A 22,453-nucleotide genomic window follows, 5' to 3' on the forward strand; every position below is an offset into this window, starting at 1 on the left:
TGAAACTGTGTCTACATATAGCGAACATTTTTCAAAGCCTCTTACTTTGCCAGGCCATGCAGCAGCATCACAGTGTTGTGTCCCCGTTGGTAGCCCGCACACGCCATGAACGGAGACACACCATTTCAAAACACCGTGCCTCTCAGAGAGCCAGTGTGACAGCCAACATAGTGATCATGAGGGATGCAAGACGCCACCCCACAGATATGAAGACAACTGAACAAAAAATTACCTCCTCTGATTTCCGTGGTGAGGCACCACCTAAAGGGTACTCTTCCCTATAAACGCAAAGCAGGCGTGAAGGCTAGTTGACCGGGGTGAGTAGGAAAGGACGAGAAAAGAGGGTGGTGAACGGTTAGAATGGGCGCATCTGACTGGCATTGAAAAAACAGAAGAGGCGCTGGTGGAGCGAACTGATGAGGAGTGGAGCGGGAAGAAAAAGGCTGTTTTGCGGGCACGCAAGCACGCTGTGAGAGGATGGGTTGTGTAGGCACTGCAGAAGCCTTTGCTCTGGCCGCTTGCCGTGTGAGTGCTCTGCACTGAATGGGCGCCCGCGTCAGGTGCACGGTACCGCTCTTTGGCTTTTCATTTTTTTGTCCGGAAAATAGTTATGTTGTCAAAAAGTGCAGATATCTCGTGTGCGACCTCACTTTTGCCATCAGTGTAAGTGGTGTTCCGCAAATGTAAAGGCTTCGCGATGCAGGCTTTTGCCTTTAGCACCAGCAAGCAGACTTGCAAGCTTGGCAGGCTTATGCAGGATAGTTGCTGCGGCTGTTCTCCTTAACTCGAAATGAAACTTGGCTTTACGCATGCTGCCCTCGGTTCAGCTCGAGTACCATCTCTTCTGCACCCGATTTCATGTTGTCTAGGGCAAGCTTCCCGCGACAGCACACCAAGTTGCCAACCTGCAGCAAGGCCTAAAGAAAGCTAACTGCCTCATGTGTAGGGGCCGTGGACGTGCAGTTTGGTGTCGAGTCAACGAAACGCTTTGCAGTGGTTACTGGCATCCTGAAAGGGGCGATTTGCATCGTCACCGAAAATGAGGGCGTGCATGTACAACACTCGAGTGCTGGTTCGCAGTCGCCAATGCTTTAAGCATCGCACCTGGGAAATCGAAAACCTGTGGAACTTTGGTTGCTGTTCCATGCGGAAGTCCAGCGCATAAACGAGGTGCCCTGAAAAGTTAGTTGGCAACTTTCTGATACAGCACTTCTTTTTTGTTAGTTTGTTTTGTCGACACTGCACATGTGCGTACGTGAACCTTTAAACATTTCTAAATTTAAGTGAATGCGAATTTACATCTCAGTCGCATGACTCAATTCTCAGAATGGCACGACTGCCTGTTCGTCAAGTCTTGCACATGTGCAGCCTTTGAAACTTAGAGTAACAGAGAGCTGAGCTAGTTGGTAAGTATTCATTCTAAAAAGACAGGGCGTGCAAACACGGAGTTAGTCGGCGTTTGTGGTGTCCTGACTTCTTTCTTGTGTCCGCGTTTGCACGCCCTGTCTTTTTAGAATCAGCCTTTGAAAAATGGTGTTTTATTTATAGCACAGATATGTGCTCCTCCAGCGACTCACGTTATGCACCAGAGCACGCCTGTCTTGCATCTAGACGCCAAGCTGGCCGGGCTGCCAAGGCGCGCATGGGTTGCGCCAAGTAAACAGGGCAAGCTGCAGTTCTTAGGCTTCAAAGTGCGAAAAAGTACCTGTTGTGATGAGGTTTATTGGTGTAATGAAGTCGCGACGAAAAGGGATCGTACGCTGACACAGTGCAAGGCTGGCAAACGGCGGCACAGGCTCTCGCGCAATCAGAACGCGGGTCGTTTCTCGTCCTCCTTCACAGGCGCATACTCGGTCGTCCATCTGCTCCACTATAATACCCCCGGGGTGCAGCGTAGCCATCCTGGCGACTCAGGGAGTACGTAAAATGAGGGGGTCGTAGTAGGGCTTGAGACGGTCGACGTGTACGGTCTCGCGTCCTCGACAGCGCAAATCTGGCGATTGTGTGAGGGGCTCGACGAGGTAGTTCACCGGCGAGGTGGCACGAATGATACGGTAGGGACCATGGTACCGTGCCAGAAGTTTAGAGGAAAGGCCAGGGACGTGGGGGGGTACCCAAAGCCAAACAAGGGAGCCAGGAGAAAACGTAGGGGCTGGGTGATGAACGTCGTCATCCCACTTGTTGTTAGCGCTCATGCGTTCGTACAAGGAGAGCCAGTCTTCGACGTCGTGCTCACCACTTCCGCTGAAGATGGGCGGGTCTCGTTGACGGGTAGAGGCGGGGCATGGGGTCGGGACAGCCGGTGGTGCTGGCTGGACATTTGGTGGAGGTTGCTGAGATTCCCAACCAGACCTGGAGCTCCGCTCTCGCAAGTTGGCCGAGCGACCACCGGACAACATGACTGACGCAGTCACTACCCAGCACCTCCACCAAATGTGATGAGGTTTATTGGTGTAATGAAGTCGCGACGAAAAGGGATCGTACGCTGACACAGTGCAAGGCTGGCAAACGGCGGCACAGGCTCTCGCGCAATCAGAACGCGGGTCGTTTCTCGTCCTCCTTCACAGGCGCATACTCGGTCGTCCATCTGCTCCACTACACTGTTCACGCCGCTTCTGCATATAAGAGCTCACCTGGGCACTACTGCATCATCTATGGATGCCAAAACAAACAGCGCAACAGGAGGATATTACTTAGCGCTGTCTGCGACGATCACGATGCTCCACGGGAATAGTGCCAGTGCGGTGTTTTCAGCTTTGCCTCAGGTGGATAATTGTAATCCAAGCAGAAAAACTAGGAGTCCAGTGAAAATGCACGAGTAAGTACACTAACTATGTGTATTGTATAGTGTGATGCCCACCTATTCCATTTTACGAACCTAATTTGCATGACACGCAGCTGGGTTGAAGGCAGACACAAGCTTTGTGTGGGGGTGCACTTAATACTAGGCTTGTGCGAATAGTAAATTTTAGGTTCGAAGCGAATTCGAAGCGAATAGTGATTTTGGTCGAATAATTTCGAATCGAATTCGAATAGTACATTTCACATATTATAAAGAAAAATGAGCATATTTGTCATGACCCAACCAACCTGCACGTTTTTTTTTTAAATTTTAACAAGGCATGTTCAAATGTCATTCTTTTTGGTTCAAAGGAAGTGGAAGCAACTTTTAATAGTAGCAGGATTTGGCTTTCGGTAGAATGCAAATAATAACCTGTAAAATATGTTACGTTTCAAAATTTACTATATTTGGAGCATATAAGCCAGTATAACAAGTTTTTAAACTTAAAAAATGATGAATCGATGCGAGGGAATATGTTCATTTAACCTTAAAGTGGGGCTTCGCGGCAGTGTGGATTTTTCCTGAAAAAGTGCATTCACGGTATAGCACCCCTCCACTGCAGTGAAACTATCTTTACAAAAGATTACAAGCGGACAGTGCAAATTTCTCCTGGAAGGGTGTATTTACGGCATAGCACCCTTCCACTGCAGTGAAACCACCTTTAAAGGGGGGGGGGGTTATAAGCGGACTAATACACATCTATTCGTTCATTTCGAATACTTCGAAATTTTCAATAATTTAAATTCGAATCAAAGCGAATTCGAATACTGTATTATTCGTTCGAATATTCGAAGTGCTCGTATATTCGCACAAGTCTACTTAATACCTTTGAGCATTTCTTTAATGAAAATAAAGTACAAGGTAGTACTTTCAATCATAAGCAATCAGCATGCTTTGCCACTTTCAACGTTGTATCAAGCTTTAGTGCTTTTGACGGCATTCACGCCTTCAAGATTACAAGCTTTCGTCTTCAAGAGGTAGTAAATGGTACGGCGTTTCTCAACAGCTGGCCAGAATTTCGTGCTTTCATTTCAATGTTTGATGTCCCCAAATTTATTTGGACACGAGGCATCCAGCTGCACATAATACATTTCGCACGTAAGTAAACAGTACTGCCGCCAGTGTCCTTTATGTTGCAGGGATAGCGCTAGCTGAAGCAGCTAAACTTTTAGCATATTTACACAGCACACATTTAATAAACGACAACTGGATTCCGCCCATTTCAACATCGGCTTAACTAAGAGTAGCATAGTTTCGCGTGTACAACATTATCGTTACAGGATTAAAAAAGCACAGAGAGCTTCCAAAAGGGATCAATGAACGATACTGCAGGTGATACTCTCCGATAGCACACTTTTGTGAGCGAGACGCATAATTGTAAGAGCCCTCGTGAAACAAATATTACGTTCCGCGAAACTACCTGCAAAGCGTACTCTAATTATTATGTGATGCATGTTGAAATAATTAGTTTTTACAAAAATTTGTGCACAACTTGTAATATGCGGCAACAAAACATCGTTTCGCTCTTTAGCGAGCTGCACTGCAATTACGACTCACGCGTACTACAGTGGGGACGCTTTTTTTACGAATGTAACAGCGTAGGTACCTCACAAGGTTGCTTGCTGCTCAGCACGTACTACATTGTGGACTTGCATGAGCAAGGTGTTCTTGACGATCCAATAAAAAAAGCGAAAATGCCCAGGCTAAAAAAAAAAACGTGAATCACGCTCTCCGATGGGCCAAGTATCGGGAGTTTTGCGTTTGTTCTGTGTAGCGTCTGCTGGCACGGCAGCCCGGGCATGTTGTTTCGTCACGTGTGTAATAGATGGCGCGACGCGCGATGCAAATATGACGTTGCGCACGGAATTTGCTGTGTTCTGGTCTATAAGCAGTCTATACTGTAATAGATAGGTAGTCCGACCAGTACTGCACAAGCGTGCACGTTTTCCTTGATCTATGCGTGGTTACAGACACTGTAGTGTAATGTGTGCCCATTAGGAGAGAAGGATAGATGTTGCTCACAATTGTAGGACATATGCTTGAGTGTTTCAACGTGGTTTCATATTCAAAGTCTGAAAACACCATGTTTGGCACAGCTTTGGTGCAGAATAGCGAAAATGTAGCAGAATGTACCAGGACTTGTCGTTTGGAGCAGGTTGGTGCAATTGGCGCAGCTATTCACCTGCTATATCACTATATCGGTGATATAGAGGAGTGATATGGCGCAGCTATATCACTGAACATGTCCTCTATTGTGCCATTAACCATTTGCGGTCAGTTTTCAGAAAATGTTTTGGACCGCACAGGGTTAAAGTCACAAGCTGGCATAGGCTAATGATGGCGCTACACATGAATGGCCTGTTGGGTGGTAGAAATGGAAGGAAACAAGAAAAAAATATGGCTGATCCCCCTTTCATAGGAATCGGTATACAGTCGAACCCACTTATAACGATCCCACATATAACGATCTATCGGTTATAACGACCATATTTGGGTGCACTTGCGATTTTCCTATGCTAACCATTGAAGCTGCGTCCAGATATAGCGAACATTTTTCAAAGCCTCCTACTTTTACAACGAACACTTCAGACACGGTCGCGGTAAAAACATGGCGCATATGAAGCGAAAAAAAGTTAAAACATGCCTTCTAAAGCGTGACAGGGGCGCGCGCTCGCGCGTGCCCCGCTCCAGTTTACTCGCTACTAAGATACCCAGATCGGCGAGCACCGCACGCAGATTTTGGACGCTGTGAGTGAGGTCGCTCACTTTCCAGGCGTTTCTTCAGTGGCATAATGGCAGTGAGGAAAAAAAAAATAGTAGGCAGCATGAAGTCTTGCGGTGAGCTTTCGCGCGGTAACCTTTCCTGACGCCGTTCTCTGCAGCTACGACCGTCTGCAATGAACCAAAAAATGCCTTAGAACAAGGACGCATAAATGCAAGAAGTGATAACCGCGATGAATTTCCATCGCGAAAAGGTTCATTGCGTCCCTAAACTCGTTGACGCCACAATGTGCCGCGAAAAGTCGTCCGTGTTTTCGGTAATGGCAGAGACCAGTCGATCGGTGATTACGACTTCCGCACGATTGCGGCGATGCCTTCGCGGATAAGCACCAGAAAAGAGCGAAGGCGAGGTGGCGGCCGTCGATGAACGTTCCATTATGCCTTATAGCTAACAACCTTATCACAGTCATCTGTAGATATCCGCTCAGCTGCGCGTGTGGCGTACGCCGTACACTGCGGATTGACGACGGTACGAGCGCGCCATGCTTAGCCATGCTGCCGTTCGCCACCGCCGCGTCGTGCGAGACCGCTTTAAAGTGTGCGTCGCTTTGTAGAAACGAAAGTAGCTCGCTGTTGTTGAGCGGGCACCGAGAAACGCCGATGCACTGACTGACAGCGAGCGTATACTGCGTGTTTGACTAGGTGACAACTGAAGTGCGCCGCACATCATCGTGCAGGGCCGTGAGAGCATTGCGGAGACGTAGAGTGTGCGTTGCTTGCAAAATGCTTGTTTTCGCCGCGTTGAACGAAGAGGCTAGTTGTCGCACCCGTGCACGGTCCGGAGTGAAGCAAGCACGAAGAACGTACAAATGCGCGCATACGGCATACAGCAAGCGGCCGGGCAGTGACTCCGCGACCCGAGTAGGCGACGCGCTGCAAGAAACTAGCCAGGGATGATCGGCTCCACGTCACGGTACCGCGCTTCGGTGAAGCGGTGTCAGCTCATTGCAAAGGCGGTTAATTCACTCGTGAGCACGCAGCAGGCGTCGCTTCACGACGTGAAAAGGCTTAGCTTGTCACCGAAGGGGTTGTTAGCACTTTTATCAAAGTGCACAAAGAAAAAAAGACGGTTGTTAGCACTTTTTATCAAAGTGCACAAAGAAAAAAAGACGGGTTGGCCGCTAAGCGCACGTTTTTAAGGGCGAGTCCATATACAATGAACTACTGATATAACGACCACTTTTCGCGACACTTTCGAGTTCGTTATAAACGGGTTCGACTGTAACACGAAAGTGAAATGTGTCTTCACAGGGGTAGTTGAGCGTTTATTGTGCATTGTTTCGCCACAAGGGTGTAGGAATGAATGCTATAGCAACAAATTGTAATGTCACGCAAAGAATGGCAAACAGCTCGAAACTTGCAGCACGCCCTATAGCAGAAAGGACGCACGAAGGACGCACAGGACGAGCGCGAACTAACAACTGTCACAACTGTTACTTCTTTGTGTGTGAGCAGCGCGCTCCTATCGGAAACGCGACCGCTGCAGCGAGTGAAGCGGCCTTCGTGCTTTCTGTAATGTCAATGGAAACTTGCGGTGAAAGCACAAGACGTACAAACCACCCCCATCACGAGATAAGCACGCGCGCACGAGACACACCCCCTGTAGAGGCGTGGGGCGACGACCTTCAAAGTGCGCGCTCCGCGCCTTTCGTGCCATGTCGCTAGTGACAACAAGAACACTTGAAGCCACCGAGCTCTGACTACCACCAATGGTAAATGGTGTATATAAATAGCTTGCTCTTAGTAAGCTGAAGAACATGCGTTCTGTGGCCGAGTGGTTTTGCGCCACGTGCTGTGGAGCGAGGGGTCGTAGGTTTGACTCCCGGCAACAGAACTCTTTCTTCTAGTTTTTTTCTTTGCCATCTGTTAGTGTATATTTTACAATGTCGCATCCGTGACGAAAATACGTCAGTGGAGCCGCGGTGGACCCCGGCATAAAGCACTTTCGTGTTAAATAAAAAAAAGCCACGAGTAGAAAAGAGAGCAAGAAGATGCCCTTCTACCAGTGGTACACACTGAAACAGCTCAGGACATACAAATGCATTGCACAGAGTAAGCCGTTCCAAAAATTAGACAAAGCTTTTCTCTAGCATCACTTTAGAATCTTTCTCTCCTTCAACTACATAGTGCTGCTTTTTGTTCTTGGTGCACATTTTAAACCTGCCTTCTGGCACATTTAATGTTACCTGTAACTATAAGCAGTCACACAGAACCTCCAATATTTACAAAGTTTGTATAATCTTCTCTTTTGGTTTGAGTATGCATATCAGCTACCTTGGCACAAAAAACACACAGCCTACAGCTTAAATTGCAAATATATAGGCATTACTATCTTAGTCTCTTAATACCTTAGCACACGAATAAATCAAAATGGTGGTAAGTTGACACCTTTACAGATATAGTTAGATGGGGGACGACGCAGGTTGAAAGCGCAAAAGGCAAAGACACAGAAGAGGCTTGACACACACGAGCGCTGCCTCTTCTCTGTCTTCGTCTTTTGCACTTTCAACCTGTGTCATGCCAAACCAACAAGCCCAAACAGCCACCCTAGTAGATGGGGGAGTTTGAGAGGCTGACAACTGACTGAAACAACCCCACACAGAGCTAATCTGCAACAGCAATGCTATTTTATTAATGCCAAATGATCTGCAAGATAATAAAAGGCAATGCTGTAGGCAAACTTGTCCTTAAGTGGTCCTGCAACATCTTTCTAAATGTACATGCAGCTGGTCAAAGTAAAGCACCCTGAATACGTACAGCCTTTCAGAGCACCACACTCCAGCTCAAGGCTCAGAGACGGTCTCATCTCTGACCTCGGAATGTGACTGAGATCGGATCAAACAACTCTTCTTTTAGCTTTCCTTCTGGCATGACATCAGCCGTGGCTGCGTGCACAGTGCACCTTCACCCATTTTTTGTTGGCAGCAGAAGACGGCATTACGTGTAGCGTCTACTGGCATCCAGCTGCTCTGGTGAATGGCTGCACATTCAGCTCGGACACTCTTTCTCTGGGTTGGACCAAGAGTGAGCTCTGCTGCAATCCAAGCTAGAGCGCAGTAGCACCTCGCCAAACGTACCATTAGTTACGATAGAATGACCAACTACTGCACTTCGCTGTCTCACAAATCTGTCACAACATTTTTCAACTCCTACAAGCATAGGCAGGATTCTCCCTCCTTTGGTCATCACAAAGGCACTGGCAAAGGGTCAATATACTGCTCAAAAGATGTCGCCACATGTTATGGCCTTGAGCAGTTTCATTTTCCTCGACTGTACTGGCCACTACTTCTATCCCAGAAGTGTACCACGTGACAAAACCCCCTAGACAGCCACGGCAAGTGGCACTAGGCCTCAGAGATTGTCCAGTGGCATGCTGTTCAGGAAATCAACCAATACCTGTCGCACACGCTCGCTCCAAAGACAGAGCAAGCAATTTCTGGCACAAGACTGTCATTTCCCTCCTGCATGTAATGCATTATTATTGACCCACATGTGCACAAGAGCCTTGATTACAGATTGGCAGCATTTTCTGACTACATTACAAAATTGCTGCAGGTCCCTTCCTTGCAAAGCCTGGTCTCCATCTGCAGTTAGTCGCCGACTGATTTTTTTGAACTTCATAAATGTACCATCAAGGTTCCCATAGAACTAATGTATTTTCAAGACCGATTTTTAAGACGCATTTACAGGCTAAAGTTTAATTTTTCGGACTAAATCGCTCGTTTCAAACATGCTGCTCGATTTTGAAAGCCGCCATGTTGGATTTTCTGCTGGAATGGTCAAGTTTGGCTTCCAGTGGCCAGTTGTGTAGCCTCCAAGACTGGGAATGCGTACAATCTTCGAGTTTCGGAGGCCATGCCCCCTCTTCTTTCGCTGACAAAACGCTTTAGGGGACACTGCTTTTTTTAGTCAGCCTTATCGTCACCATTACTACGCAGGTAGTTTCTTTTTCTTTCTTTCTTTCTTGTGTTTATTTTCTCGGATGTCATTCCGCATGTTGACGTGTTGGTCGTGTGTCAAGTGTGTTTCTAAGACGTCGTGCGCATCAGAATTTCTCTGCCGTTGCGGTTGCTCAGTGGTTAAGGTGCTCGGGTGCTGACCTGAAGCATGCGGTTTTGATTGCGGACGCATTTCGATGGAGATGAAATGCTGGAGGCCAGTGCACTGTGCGTGCTGGTTGAACCCCCGCCCTCCACTACCACGTCGTTAAATTCCACAAGCTTACCAATCGAGACGTTGTGTGCATCTTTTTGTGTCCAGCTTCGAATTTTGTGTGCTTGGTGCCATGGGGCCATCTCCTGTGCCGCCCGCAACGGCCAGCGGCAGCGTTTTCCAAAGCAGAGCCTACGTCACTGTAGCCCAAATACAACCAAATATGCTCGTCCCCAAGTGTAGCATGAAGCAGGGCATTATTGGAGATTTTTTTTAGGCTGCTCTAATTTAAATAAACTTCATTTACATGTCCTAACAACTTTTATCGGACAGTTGGATTTTTCGGACTATTTTGCGGTCCCAGCGAGGTCCGGAAAATCTGTCGGCGACTGTATTGGTGCCACATCAATCTCAGTTACTGTATCTGTCTGCTCAGCCGGATTCAGAACAACTAATTTCTAAGGGCATGTTCCATATGAAATGCTTTCCAGAGGAATATATTTGTGCCCATAAAGCCACTCACCACATAGTAATAATCATCCACATCTGGGTTCTCTGGCTGCACTTGGAGCAGCTGAATCTTGACCAACCAATCCTTTTCTTTTTGTGTCATGAGCCCGGCATAAGGGTCGTCTGAATGGTCACCTACAAGAAAGCAATGGCAAAGCATTTCAGAGAATGACAAAAACCTTTGTGCTGTTCAGGGGTCCCCTGTGTCAAGAAGCTATTTGTTACAAACCACTCACATGTTCTTGCACAAATTATCTGTATTCATTATATACAAAAGCTGACCATGCGGGCTTTGTACAGTAGAATCTAGGCGATAAAAACCCAGATGATACTGTCACGTGATTGCGACGGAGAAGAAAGCTGCAGCAAGACTGGGAATGTCGCGCGCCCGACATTCGCGGAAGTAGGTGAATAAGGAGTTCTGTATTTCCCAATCTTGCTGCTAATAAAAATGTCGATAGTGTGCGCTCCGTGTGTGTCTCTGTGCTCTTGTCTACATCTTTAATGCGCAACAGTGTACGAGTTTCAGGGGTGAGACGGCTGAAACTGAATTGGGAGCAGTTTTTGGAGCAGCGAAATTTCGATTTTGGAACAGAAGATCCTTGATTTGGAGCAGTTAGCGGCATTTAATGTGTCGTCCTAGGAGCTTGAAAAAAAGATTTGTAGCAACTTGGGGGGACAAGTACATATTTTAATTGGCTTAGAATACACATAACACTGAAACAACCTTTGGAGACAGAACAGATTATCGCCAGGTATGAACTACACTACCTATTTACATACCAAGCGACCTATCTAGCCCATGTGACAAACATATGAAATAACTGAAAAAAGGTTCTGGAAACTAGGTTAACCTCAAACATTTGAAAAAGAAAGAACAAAGAAAAACGAAAAAGCATCACACTTATCAAAAATTAAAAAAATTGTGATTGCACAAGAACTGTAGTTGCATAGCAGTAAGCCTTTGCTTAGGATCAGTAATATGATTTAGCAGAATACTGCTTCGTCTGCTTATTTAGCTTTTCAAGCTTCCCAAGAGTTTCCTGAAGGTTAGTGTTACTCTTTGTCAGGAGAACATCACAATAAGCGCCTTCAGCTGTATGCTGGGCCGCACGGTTGGCATAGCGTCAAGTGGACTGCATGCTTTTAACAGACGACAACAAAAGCGCGCTGCACTGCCATTCGCTGCCACCTCGTGCGGGACCATCTTCAAAAGTGCGGCGTGGGTGCCAAGAAACCTCGCCAAACTGACCATCTCGTCAAACACACGCATGTGGTACTGCAAGAGTAGCGCCGTTATAAGTGTACTGTATGCTTTTATTGGGGAAAGACACAAACGCGCATCACGTCAGCTTGCTGCCGCCTTCTCGTGCAAAACTGCTAGAGCAGGGGTTCTCAAACTTTCTGGCCTTGGGGAACCCCAAACAGCTTTTCCAGAGTGCCATGGAACCCCTAATTTTTATTTGAGCATATAGACAATTGGAAAAGGGGGGGAAGTAGGGAATAACACCTCTCGACGCGCACAACCACTGCGCTCGTTGGCCTGTTCTCTTTTCCTTAATATCAAAGGCCATCTCCGTTGATGTAGAACCCCCTATAATACACATATATACCCCAAAAAGTGGACGGGAGGATGACCGCCACCAAAGCTCAGTGGTAGAGCATCGGACGCGTTATTCGAAGGTCGCAGGTTCGGTCACTGCCGGCGACAAGTTATCTTTTCGTCCACTTTACTTTCTTCACATTTATATCCTATTACTACAAATAACATCTCCTATACTTTTCTTGGCATTATTGTCTGTTAGTTCTTATTAATATTGTGTCTAACAAAGCCAAATGAGCCCTTAAAAAGTCACCTTCTTTCCTTCATTCACAGTGAGGGTCTCATTCTGGCAGACTTACTGCCTTCAGGTAGTATGCGAGGGATTATTGGTCAGCTTCCAGCTCGTAAAAAGATCACGTGTTACGTGACGCCAACAGGCAAAAAAAGAGTGTTCCACACTCGCCGCCAAGGCTGCGATCGGCGCTGACTAACAGTCCTAGGTTTAAAGGGACCGACAACTGCCCAGAACATGAAATGAGATGACTGCACTGATGGAAAGATTGTCCGTCGCATTGACTCAAACCAACCCTGTTTATCTCGTGAGAGGTGGATTTATATTTTTATTTCTTCATTGAAAGTCGCGAAAAATGACCTTTGGCGCCTCTGGCGGGAAAATCATAAACGGTCCGATGAAGCCGGTCACGTGACCATTGATTGGTGTATGCGTTTGATGACTTTTCTGTTAGTACTGAAATATTGTTCATTTCTTTATATTAAAAGATATTACTCCATAAAAATGTACACATAGGCCTGCGTTAGTTGTATGCAACAAAGTGGCGCTGCCTTCGCTTGGCGTAATGATCCCATGCCGGGACAAGCCATCCATGTCACAGGCGCAGGCGCACACAACACTGTACAAATACCGAGAAGGTGTATAAAGCCACATCATCTCATTGCAACAGCTTGCTATTTTCAAAGATGGTTTGAAAGCTCAAAATAAGGGGGTTAAGCATAGCTACAGTAACTCCTGCGAAAGCAGAACAACGACAACTTTCACAAGGGCTAGCGGCATCGCTATCAATTCTCAGCGTTGCTGGAGCAAGCCTTCATGCGTGTTTGGAGCCTTTCAGATCGAAAAATACTGCTTATAAAATAACTACGTGCTTTCAGGATAAACCACTGCAGCTACAAACGCTACGAAGGGTACGCTTCCTGTTGCGCCGTAAAAAACTGGGTCGAGAAAAATCAGTTGTCGGTCCCTTTAAATGCACATATATACCCCAAAAAGTGGACGGGAGGATGATCGCCACCGTATCTCAGTGGTAGAGCATTGGACGTGTTATTCGAAGGTCGCAGGTTCGGTCCGTGCCAGCGGCAAGTTATCTTTTCGTCCACTTTACTTTCTTCATATTTATATCCTATTACTACAAATAACATCTCCTATACTTTTCTTGGCATTATTGTCTGTTAGTCCTCATTGCGTCTCACAACAACAATATTGCGTCTAACAAAGACAAACGAGCCCTGAAAAAGTCACCTTCTTTCCTTCCCTGGAGTTTTAATAAACGTTCATTTCAATGTCCTGAATCTTGTTATCACTATTTTTCAAAATTTTCTACATTATCGTGGCACACAAGTGGCCCTAAATTCTGTGGCACATCTGCGGGAGCTATGGTGAAAAATGGTGCCGTGCGCAGCGCACCGCCGGAGGGCGAGGAGGATTGAGGGGGAAACATGCATGAAGGAGAGTTGTTACTTTCCTAGATCAAGGGGCTTTATGAGACTCCCCATCGCAGCGCCATCTGTACTTGCATAGTGAAAACTACTCATGGCGCAAGGACATCTGCAAACACAATCTGCCCTCGCCCACTCCTTAAGGGAGCGGCAAGTTTCAGCACCTTATTTTTCTTACACCGTGCCAGCGACTCAGACATAGCAGGAAAGCCTTACAGGCATGCATTTACCAAACAATGAGTTGTCGCGGTTATCCAAGCTGCCATGTGGCCGTAAATACGAGTGATGGCTGGCCTGCCGGAAGCTGTCGTGCGGCAAGCCACCCTGGCCAAATACTGTCTGGTACGCATGTTGCTGGTAGTGTCCACTGCCAGATGATGATGCAAACTGGTTCCTGCAGACATTTTAATCATCCTTACTACAGTGCTTGTTGGAAAAACAAGTCTACAGATCTTAATACAAGTTACACCCAGTAAAAATACCAAGAAAGGTAACAAAAACCAAGAAGCTTCCACCTGAAATGGTTAATCTTGACTGCTATGGCTAGGGCAATATGAAAAGCCCACCTTAATTTCATTCTTTTCAACCTTTGCCATCGGCTTGGAGGCCTCTGCACTGCTGTTGCTGCTACTGACACTGTAGCAGCACAGATGAACCAATGTGAAATTTAAAAAGAGAACAAGAATGCTATACAATTGAAACTCAATTTAACGAAGCGATGACGACACTCGAATTATTTCGTTAAATTGGGAAGTTCGCGAAATCGAGAAAGATTTCTTGGTCCTCCGAAATGAAAAACTGTATTGTAGCAACACCCAAAAGCTACCAAAACTGCGCCTGTGCGTATGAAAAGTCTGGGAGGGTGGCCTGGGCATGGAGGATACTATGGTGCCTGGACGTTGGGGGCGCTACGTCCTGGGCGATGCAGGCCACTCAGATGGTCCCCGTGAGGCTATGACAGGCTGCCGATATGCAAATATGCGGAGGACAAATGCAACGATTGTGCGAGCAGGACGTGCGAGAAAGTTGCCACGATCAGTGCTATCTGTCACATAGACCATTAAATAAAAAAAGCAACCACCGCCACGCCTAGCACTATCCAATATGTAAGACCGACTGCTGAGCAGCCTCGTAAAGATATAACTAGGGTTGTCTTAACGCAACAGCTTAAGCACATGCTTGAAAAAAACAAAAAAAACTTTCTGTCACAACTAGAAGGAAATCGACACTTTTATACTCAGTTCAAGAAAACTTTATCTGGTTGATAACTGAACCCTACAGGTTTTGCTGGGTAATGGAAGTTTCTTCGTTACATTGGGAACCTTTTAAAATTGGGTTTTGTTAGATCGAGTTTGAACTGTACAAGTTTTGTCAAACACAAAATTTCAATGTAGGAGCATCATAACGCAACCAAACAGTTTCTGTGGGTTAGGCATATCTCGAGGCTTTGCACTGGGGCCACTATACATCATTTTTAATAGATTATTTCGTGCATGTGTGTGGTGTCATAATCACATTGCATGCAGATGACTGTGTGATGTATGGCGCAATAAATTAAGTTTCCAATTAGACTAAGTCAGAGGTCGGCAACCTAGGCCCGTGGGGCAGTACTATGCAGACCCCGGCACGATATCAGAACCACAACCCCACGCCTTAACTCACCGATGAACACCTCCCTGACTGTCTGCATCTATCGGTGAGCATCCTTGAAGGGAGCATGGATAAAATCTAAAGAAAGTTGACGGGGCCCATTTTTCGTCCCACTGCCGAAAATGCATGCGTGAGCCGATATTTCACTAAGCCAAAACTTTAGGTAGAAGCTGGAACAAATCAGTCCGTGAACACTGGGATGCATACTATATAAAGAAAAAAGGAACTGATTGTGTTAGCAAGACATCCATCTGCCTTTATAAGAGCAAGATTAGGTTTTTTGATGCAACATGTCCTTAGCCTGATAAGTGGTGTCTTGATATGCGCTCGGTTCGTCTGCACGTCACTGTGCTATACAGTAGAATCTCGATGATACGAATCCCGCGGGGTCACGAAAAATATTCGTATTAGCCGAAATTCGTATCACCGAAACACATGTAAAACTAGCTATATTAAAAGTCAGAGGCAAACTCATTTTTAGGAACACATAAAAAAAACATTTATTTCTTGCAGAAAAAATCTCTAATGTCTTTCTGCTTCTTTTTTTTCGCGAAGTCACTCAGCAGACTTCTTTGAAATCCGTAAAAACGCGTGCACGTGTCGTCGCTGATTTCATCAGCGGCCATAGCACGCCTCAGGACGTCGAGCGCGTGCAGCGTTTCAGCCGCCGGTGGTGGTCCTTCACCATCGCCCTCGTCTATGTTGTCGCCATCATCGCTGGAATCGGCAACCTCGCATGTGGCCTCCTCAACAATATCTTCCACCGTGCGCGCACCACAAGTGGCGAGGTTGTCATCCGCCGCGCAGAAGTCTTCAGCTGTACACCCAGCATCAAGCAGTTCCCAACCCTCAATTGGCTTTTCCTGCTCTGAGGGCACCTCTTCGGAACTCCTGAAGAAGCCGCATTTCGCAAAGCAGTTTGCTATGGTAGTCGGCGTTACTCGATCCCAAGCCATAGCGATAAAATGGATGGCGTCCAGGAGGCTTATTCGCAGGTCTCCTTCGTGTTTTCTGTCAATATTGGCAAGTAGGCGGCGCACAAGAAGGCCCTTGAAATGATGCTTGAGGTTTTTTATTATTCCAGCGTCAAGCGGTTGCAGGTGCGTCGTCGTGTTTGCGGGCAAAAAGATCAGTTTGACGTTTTGGAGCGTTACTTGCCTCGGGTGGGCGGCGCACTGGTCAAGAATCAAAACAATCTTCCGATTCTTGCAGGCCATCCTTCTGTCAAGGAGCGACAGAAATTCTTCGAACAGGGCCGCCGTCATCCACGCCTTTTTGTTTGCGCGATAGACGCACGGCAAATGGCTCTCGCGCTTGAAACACCGAGGCTTTTGGGATTTGCCAATTACCGTCAGCTTAAGTTTCTCCGACCCGTCGGCGTTACAGCACAAAAGCACCGTTATTCGCTCTTTGCTTTTCTTGCCTCCTTGGCACGCTTCGCCTTTTAAGCAAAGGCTCTTCTCAGGCTGAAGGTTAAAAAACAGGCCAGCCTCGTCTGCGTTAAAAACATCACGAGGCTCATACCCAGAGATGAGTGACTGCAGCTTCGCGAGCCAGTCGCTAACAACGGTCTCGTCAGCCTTCTTCGCTTCCCCACAGACGCTTTTGTAAACGAGACCGTGTCTCGTCTTGAAACGGTGCAGCCACCCACCTGAGGCCTGAAATCCGTCGATGCGCAGAGCAAGTGCGATCTCGTCGGCTTTCTCACGCAACACTTTGCCATCGATGTTCACACCAGCTGCAGTAACCTCCTTAAACCAGGTCAGAAGAGCTTCTTCAAGCTTCACGTGTTGGGCTGTCTTCGCTTGCCTCGCGTTGACGTTAAATGAAAGCACATTCTTCATTATTGAGTCCCGCTGTCCAACAATTGTGCTTAATGTCGACGTTGCGAGGCCTAGCTCCTTAGCCAACTCCGTGCGTTTTCTTTTGGGATCCTCATCGACCTTTCGAAGAATGTCCAGTTTCTCCTTAAAGGAGAGGGCTTTCCGCTTGCGAGACATAGCTTGCTGCCACTCGGCAAAAAAGGCACTATCACAACAAAGCAAGAACGCGGGCTCGAGCACAGCAACCACAACCACTCTGTCCGACGGCACGCATAGAAGAAAGAAGCTCCCGCGGGCCGTGCCTCTCCCTCTCCGGCGTCTCCGCCTGCCGGCCTGCCTCCGCACCAAGAAAAAAAAAAAAAACGTGGCCAGCGCCATCTGTAATCTTCAAGAGAAAGCAAAAGGCACACTCCGGCCTCCGATACGCGCAGATCTTGGAGGCTGTCGCGCGCTGCTCGCCGGCGGCGCTGGCAACGTGCCAAACCGGCGGCGCCGCACGCATTCCAGCGCCGTAAGTGCACGCTGCTATCTTCCGCGGCCGTCGGTGGGGCCAACGTTGCGTTGGGTGGGGCGGCGTTTATTCGTATCAAACGACGCGGGTCAAAAATCAGTTCGTAACAACCGTACTCAAGCACGTTGTAAATTAATGGGCCTTGGCCGGGACCACAGAAAAATTCGTATCATCCCGAAATTCGTATTAGCCGTGATCGTATCATCGAGATTCTAGTGTATATATATTTCATTGAACCATTGCAATAAACCAGTTGTTAGTAGCGCCTGTCCCGTCTTCTCTCGTGTATTTGTCTCTCTTAGAGCAAAAATCAAGATGATGTAGATATTTATGAGTTGGCTAAGAATGTTCAACACCAAAAGTCCCATTGAAATATTTATTTATTTATTTATTTATTCAATACTGTGGGCCTTTTCAGGCCTATACAGGAGAGGGCATACAAATAAAGTGGACTTCATATTAGGAAAACTAAAAGGGAAAATCCGCAGTGCAAGGTAACCATAACAGCAACAACATCAAAGAAAGAAAAAGCAATAGATGAACCATGCATATAAGTATTTCAAGGGTGCAAAACAGAAAAAAAACACAAACTAGCATACATGTCCAGGACAAATAAGAATGTAGCAATAAAATAGTGTTTTTTTCTTTTACTTGTAATCTATGTTTATAAACTCCTACAGAGGGACAGAGGGCCATGCGTGCTGCAAATAAACATGAATTCTACTCCAATTTTTTACATCACTACTGTCAATTACAGCCTCAAAAGGTTGCCGACCCCTGGACTAAGTTATGCTGTAAAATACATACAGTGATGTGATTGACCTAAGCTATCTCGTCGCAGCTTCTGGGGCAGCTAAAATCTCACTTTGTAGCAGCAAATCAGCCTATTTGAGCTGTAACCAGTCCCACATTTTTAAACACAAATATTTAAGTATCTATTAATTTAAGCTGGAGCAGCTGTACTATATGTTTAACGCTTAATGCAGTCACTTTAGGCACACATGCATGCGTGTTTATTTACAATATCCCAAAAGATGAGTTTAAGTTACTGACCCTCGTTTTCCTGCGGAGAGCCCCAAGACCATTTAGTCCTGCGACCTCAGGCGCCTAACATTTCCCAGCAACACACTTGAAATTTGCAAATGAATCCGGGTCAGATCCCTGATGCTTTAGTTACAGTACTGGAAACACAAGCTGCATAAATTTTCCATGCGTTTTGTTTACTATTGAAAAGAACTATTCTGATGGCGCTCGTGTGTTCATTATGACCTATAGGTGTCCGTTCTGTGGTGAAGTGCCTGCTGTCATGCTTTATGGTCAGAATTGTTGGGATCCTGGTTCATAGGCGGGTGATAAAAGACATGGCTTAATGATTAACTGATCCTTTGTGCATGAAATCTACTTTGTTCTCCATGAAAATCTGTGGTAATTGGAGGCTTAGCGTTTAATTCAGACAACCTAAAAACATAAAGTTTTGCCACGGCCGACAGGCAGAACCGAGACATGACACCATGCTTCCTCAGCAAGATCTCACAGACCCCTGCAGCGGGTGAAACTGTTCATAAACTCTGACCATTGTATGGTGCTAAAACTTAAGCATGAACTATTGTGGAAGTAAATAAAAACAAATAGTACTACAAATTTTCATAACACAAACTAAAATGAAATGTTCGGTTCATTCAGTGAGTTGGGAGCACGGAAACAGACAAAGGACGACGAAAAACTAGACAACACGAGCGCTCGTGTTGTGTAGTTCGTCGTCCTTTGTCTGTTTCCGTGCTCCCAGTTCACATATGTACCAACTAGCCCAATTATCTATCCTTTTGCAATGGTCCGTTCAAGCACATACATGTACACACTTACTGTAATTAGTGTAACCAATCAAGTAAGAGACTGTCATCGTACAACAACTTGTATTTATGGCAAAAATTACTTTTCTCTAACTTGATACAATTTCTCTAATAGTTGTGGATCCACAGCTGTTAGAAACTATTTTGCTTAACTTAATAATGTAGTCCTGCAGTATGGCCTAGTAGTAGTAGTAGTAGTAGTAGTAGTAGTAGTAGTAGTAGTAGTAGTAGTAGTAGTAGTAGTAGTAGTAAACTTTATTAATGCAGTATGGGGTACTTGGAATTGTTCGGCAGCTGTTTGTTGCGGCCCCTCCTTTCCTTTTTACGGCCGGAAACCTTACGATCCACAATAACTGGAGTAACTGTCTACATTTACTAGACCGCCGGAATAACCCTTGCATTTAAAACAAAATTTTGATTGAAACCATTATTTATATGGGATGTCTCCCTCAATACATGGCAATTTTGGTTTCCACCTCCCCTCTAGTGGGCGTCATCATCTAGGTTGGTACATTGTGGGAGAGCACGCTTGCCCATTTCCTTTCCTTAACATTGGCGCGATCGTGGACTGGCGGCGGGAGGCAAGAGGTCACTTGGAGAGCGAGCACTGTTGCCCCTTTTCTGGCAACCCTTTCAGCCTGCCACACTAATCCTCGCTTCCCTGCTCGCGAGAACGGGTACTCGTCCTCGCGAGGGAAACAACCCTCGCAGGAGAGAGAGACGGGAGGTGAATAAAACAGCCGACCGGGTAGGGAGACGATCTCTCTTGCGCCGCTGACCTGTGGGAATGATCCACGTACCAGATCACCCCCAGGACCCGCGAGCCGACCATCGACCGAAGGGGTAAGCGTTACCCTTTGTTTTCTACTAGAGTGGACTATCCCTCTAGCGACATTTACGCGTTGTTGCTTGTGCAGCAATAAAGTGCTGTTTGTTGATTTAGCCTGTTGCCTTATTCGCCCGAACCCGTCGTAGCTGCGATGACTCGCGCTACAGGAAGGGGACGTTGACACGTGCACGGTATGACTGTGTGCAGCCAGAACAGGAGCTAGGCTTTTGGACCAGCCTTGCATAGGTGCGGACCCCTTCAATATAAAGCCAGAGTCCTTCACTCTTGATCAAGCTCTTGTGCAATCTGCAAGCTTAAAATTTCTCGCGAGCCGTGAGCTATTTGTGCAAAGCAAATGTTCCATGGGCACTCTTTCTATGCGAGGCAACAACCACGATTTACTTATCACCATTAGCTCAATCCAATATTATTATCTGTTGAGAATGTGGTTGCTGACCTTTGGAGCATTTATAAAATACGTGTGTAGCACTGTCTCTCTGCTCCCACGATCACTCGAAGTTACAGTGGTGACTCAAATACAGCACCTGCAGTCTTTTTCTCCGAAATGTCTGGGCACATGCTTGGCATAAATTGTGAAATTTTCGTGAAAATGTATCAGCACGTAGCAGCTTTCACATCTTTCCGCAGCTATCGCATCGCTATACGAGTTATGGTAGTGTGCAAGGCCTGGAAGATGTCTATAAATAAAAAGAGCCCCCATTTGCGTGCTTATAAGGCAAATGGCAATGTAATAGATCATGTTACTGACTAAGTATTTACATCTCAATATAAGCAATAATATTCACAGAAATATACATATCCCTGTTATTTCAATGAGGCAGTGCCTTATTTCAGCATCTAGTGCATGACACAACACAAGTACAGAATAAAATATGACAAAGTACAAATTCTGACTTCAAACAAATTGATTTCCAGAAGCGCCACTCATACATGAGGAGATGAGTAACAGCCTGAGCAGTCGACCGCAGAAACTGCAGGTGTTATTAAGCACCAGTGCTCACTGTGCTAACTGGCAGCAAGGAGTGCTACACAATTGACACAGGAAACGGTAGAAGCTGTGAATATCACTAAATTCGGGGGGGGGGGGGGGGATGTAAGCACACCACTGGTAGATTGAAAAAAAACAAAAAAAAAAACACAAATCATCTAACCCACAGACAGTGCACAACTGGGCAGGAAAGGCATAAAACCCTGTCTTACTCTCATAGTTTTTACTTCATTTTTACATTGCACTGTTCATTGTGTATTTGTAATGTCAAATACAGTAGAGTAGACTCTCGATAGTTCAAACTTGAAGGGACCCCAGGCTTTGTTTGAATTATCAATAGTTCTTATAAAAGGAAGGAGTCAGGGGACGATGGAAGCTTGTAATGAGAAATTCATAAACAGGAGGCGTGCTGGAGCAGACGTTGAAGTTGCAGCCTTGAAGAAGACAAGTCCAATTGTCGAAATTTCAGCTCCAGCAAACCCCGTTTACAAATTTTTCATAAGTAGCTCTTATAAGCATGACCCTGGAACACATACCAACTTCTGTTGTAATGAAACACTCACAAATATGCACACACTGTATTTTCTCATGCACAACCCTTCCTGCATATAAGCCGCACCCGCAACTAAAAACCATGAAAAAATACAATGCAGAAAATAAAATCCCTCTGTATTGCCGTTAACTGTGAAGTAGTGCCATGAAAACCAACTTGAGCACTGAAATTCGCTTATAACCAGCTTAGTTTTAAACTTTGGTAGATTTTGTATTATACATAAAAAATATGGCACACGCAGCCTGGGTACCTTGAAATTCCATAGATTTGTAAAGCGAGGGCTGGGGGCAAAAGAAAACTGGTGCGAGTTTTTATTGAGATAGCAACAATATGGACACAGTTAGCAGGTTCTTGCTGGCGCCGGTGGCGCCACCATGTCATTTTGTGCGTGTGTGTGTATGACCAACAAAGAGAAATAACTCGGAAGAAAAATTTTTCTAAGCATACAACTGGGGATTCGAACTTGCAACCCCTTGCTCCGTGATGTGAAGTCTTTGACCACTGGCCAAAATGCATACAACCTCCAGCATACTAACGATGAGCTATTTATACAGGGTGTCCCAAATATCATGCGGCATGATTTAAAAAAAAGAACGTCGTTATGCAAAGCACACCTGTGCAGTATACTGTAGTAGCCACTACTAATTTTTTCATAAATGAAGTTTA

General features: G+C 46.0%; 1 protein-coding gene across 2 annotated transcripts in view; it reads right to left on the bottom strand.

Annotated features, from left to right (window-relative positions):
• The window catches only part of LOC119401254 (protein PAT1 homolog 1), a gene marked incomplete in the record, with an annotated part of 241,115 nt that overhangs the window by 13,576 nt on the left and 205,086 nt on the right, over window positions 1-22,453 (bottom strand). For both annotated transcript variants that reach the window (XM_037667938.2, XM_049418729.1), the window contains 2 exon segments: window positions 10,299-10,420; window positions 13,793-13,956. In XM_037667938.2, coding sequence (XP_037523866.1) covers window positions 10,299-10,420; window positions 13,793-13,956 — 286 coding nt within the window.

The sequence above is a fragment of the Rhipicephalus sanguineus genome, chromosome 8 (assembly GCF_013339695.2).
Source record: "Rhipicephalus sanguineus isolate Rsan-2018 chromosome 8, BIME_Rsan_1.4, whole genome shotgun sequence".
NCBI classification, from domain to species: Eukaryota; Metazoa; Arthropoda; class Arachnida; order Ixodida; family Ixodidae; genus Rhipicephalus; species Rhipicephalus sanguineus.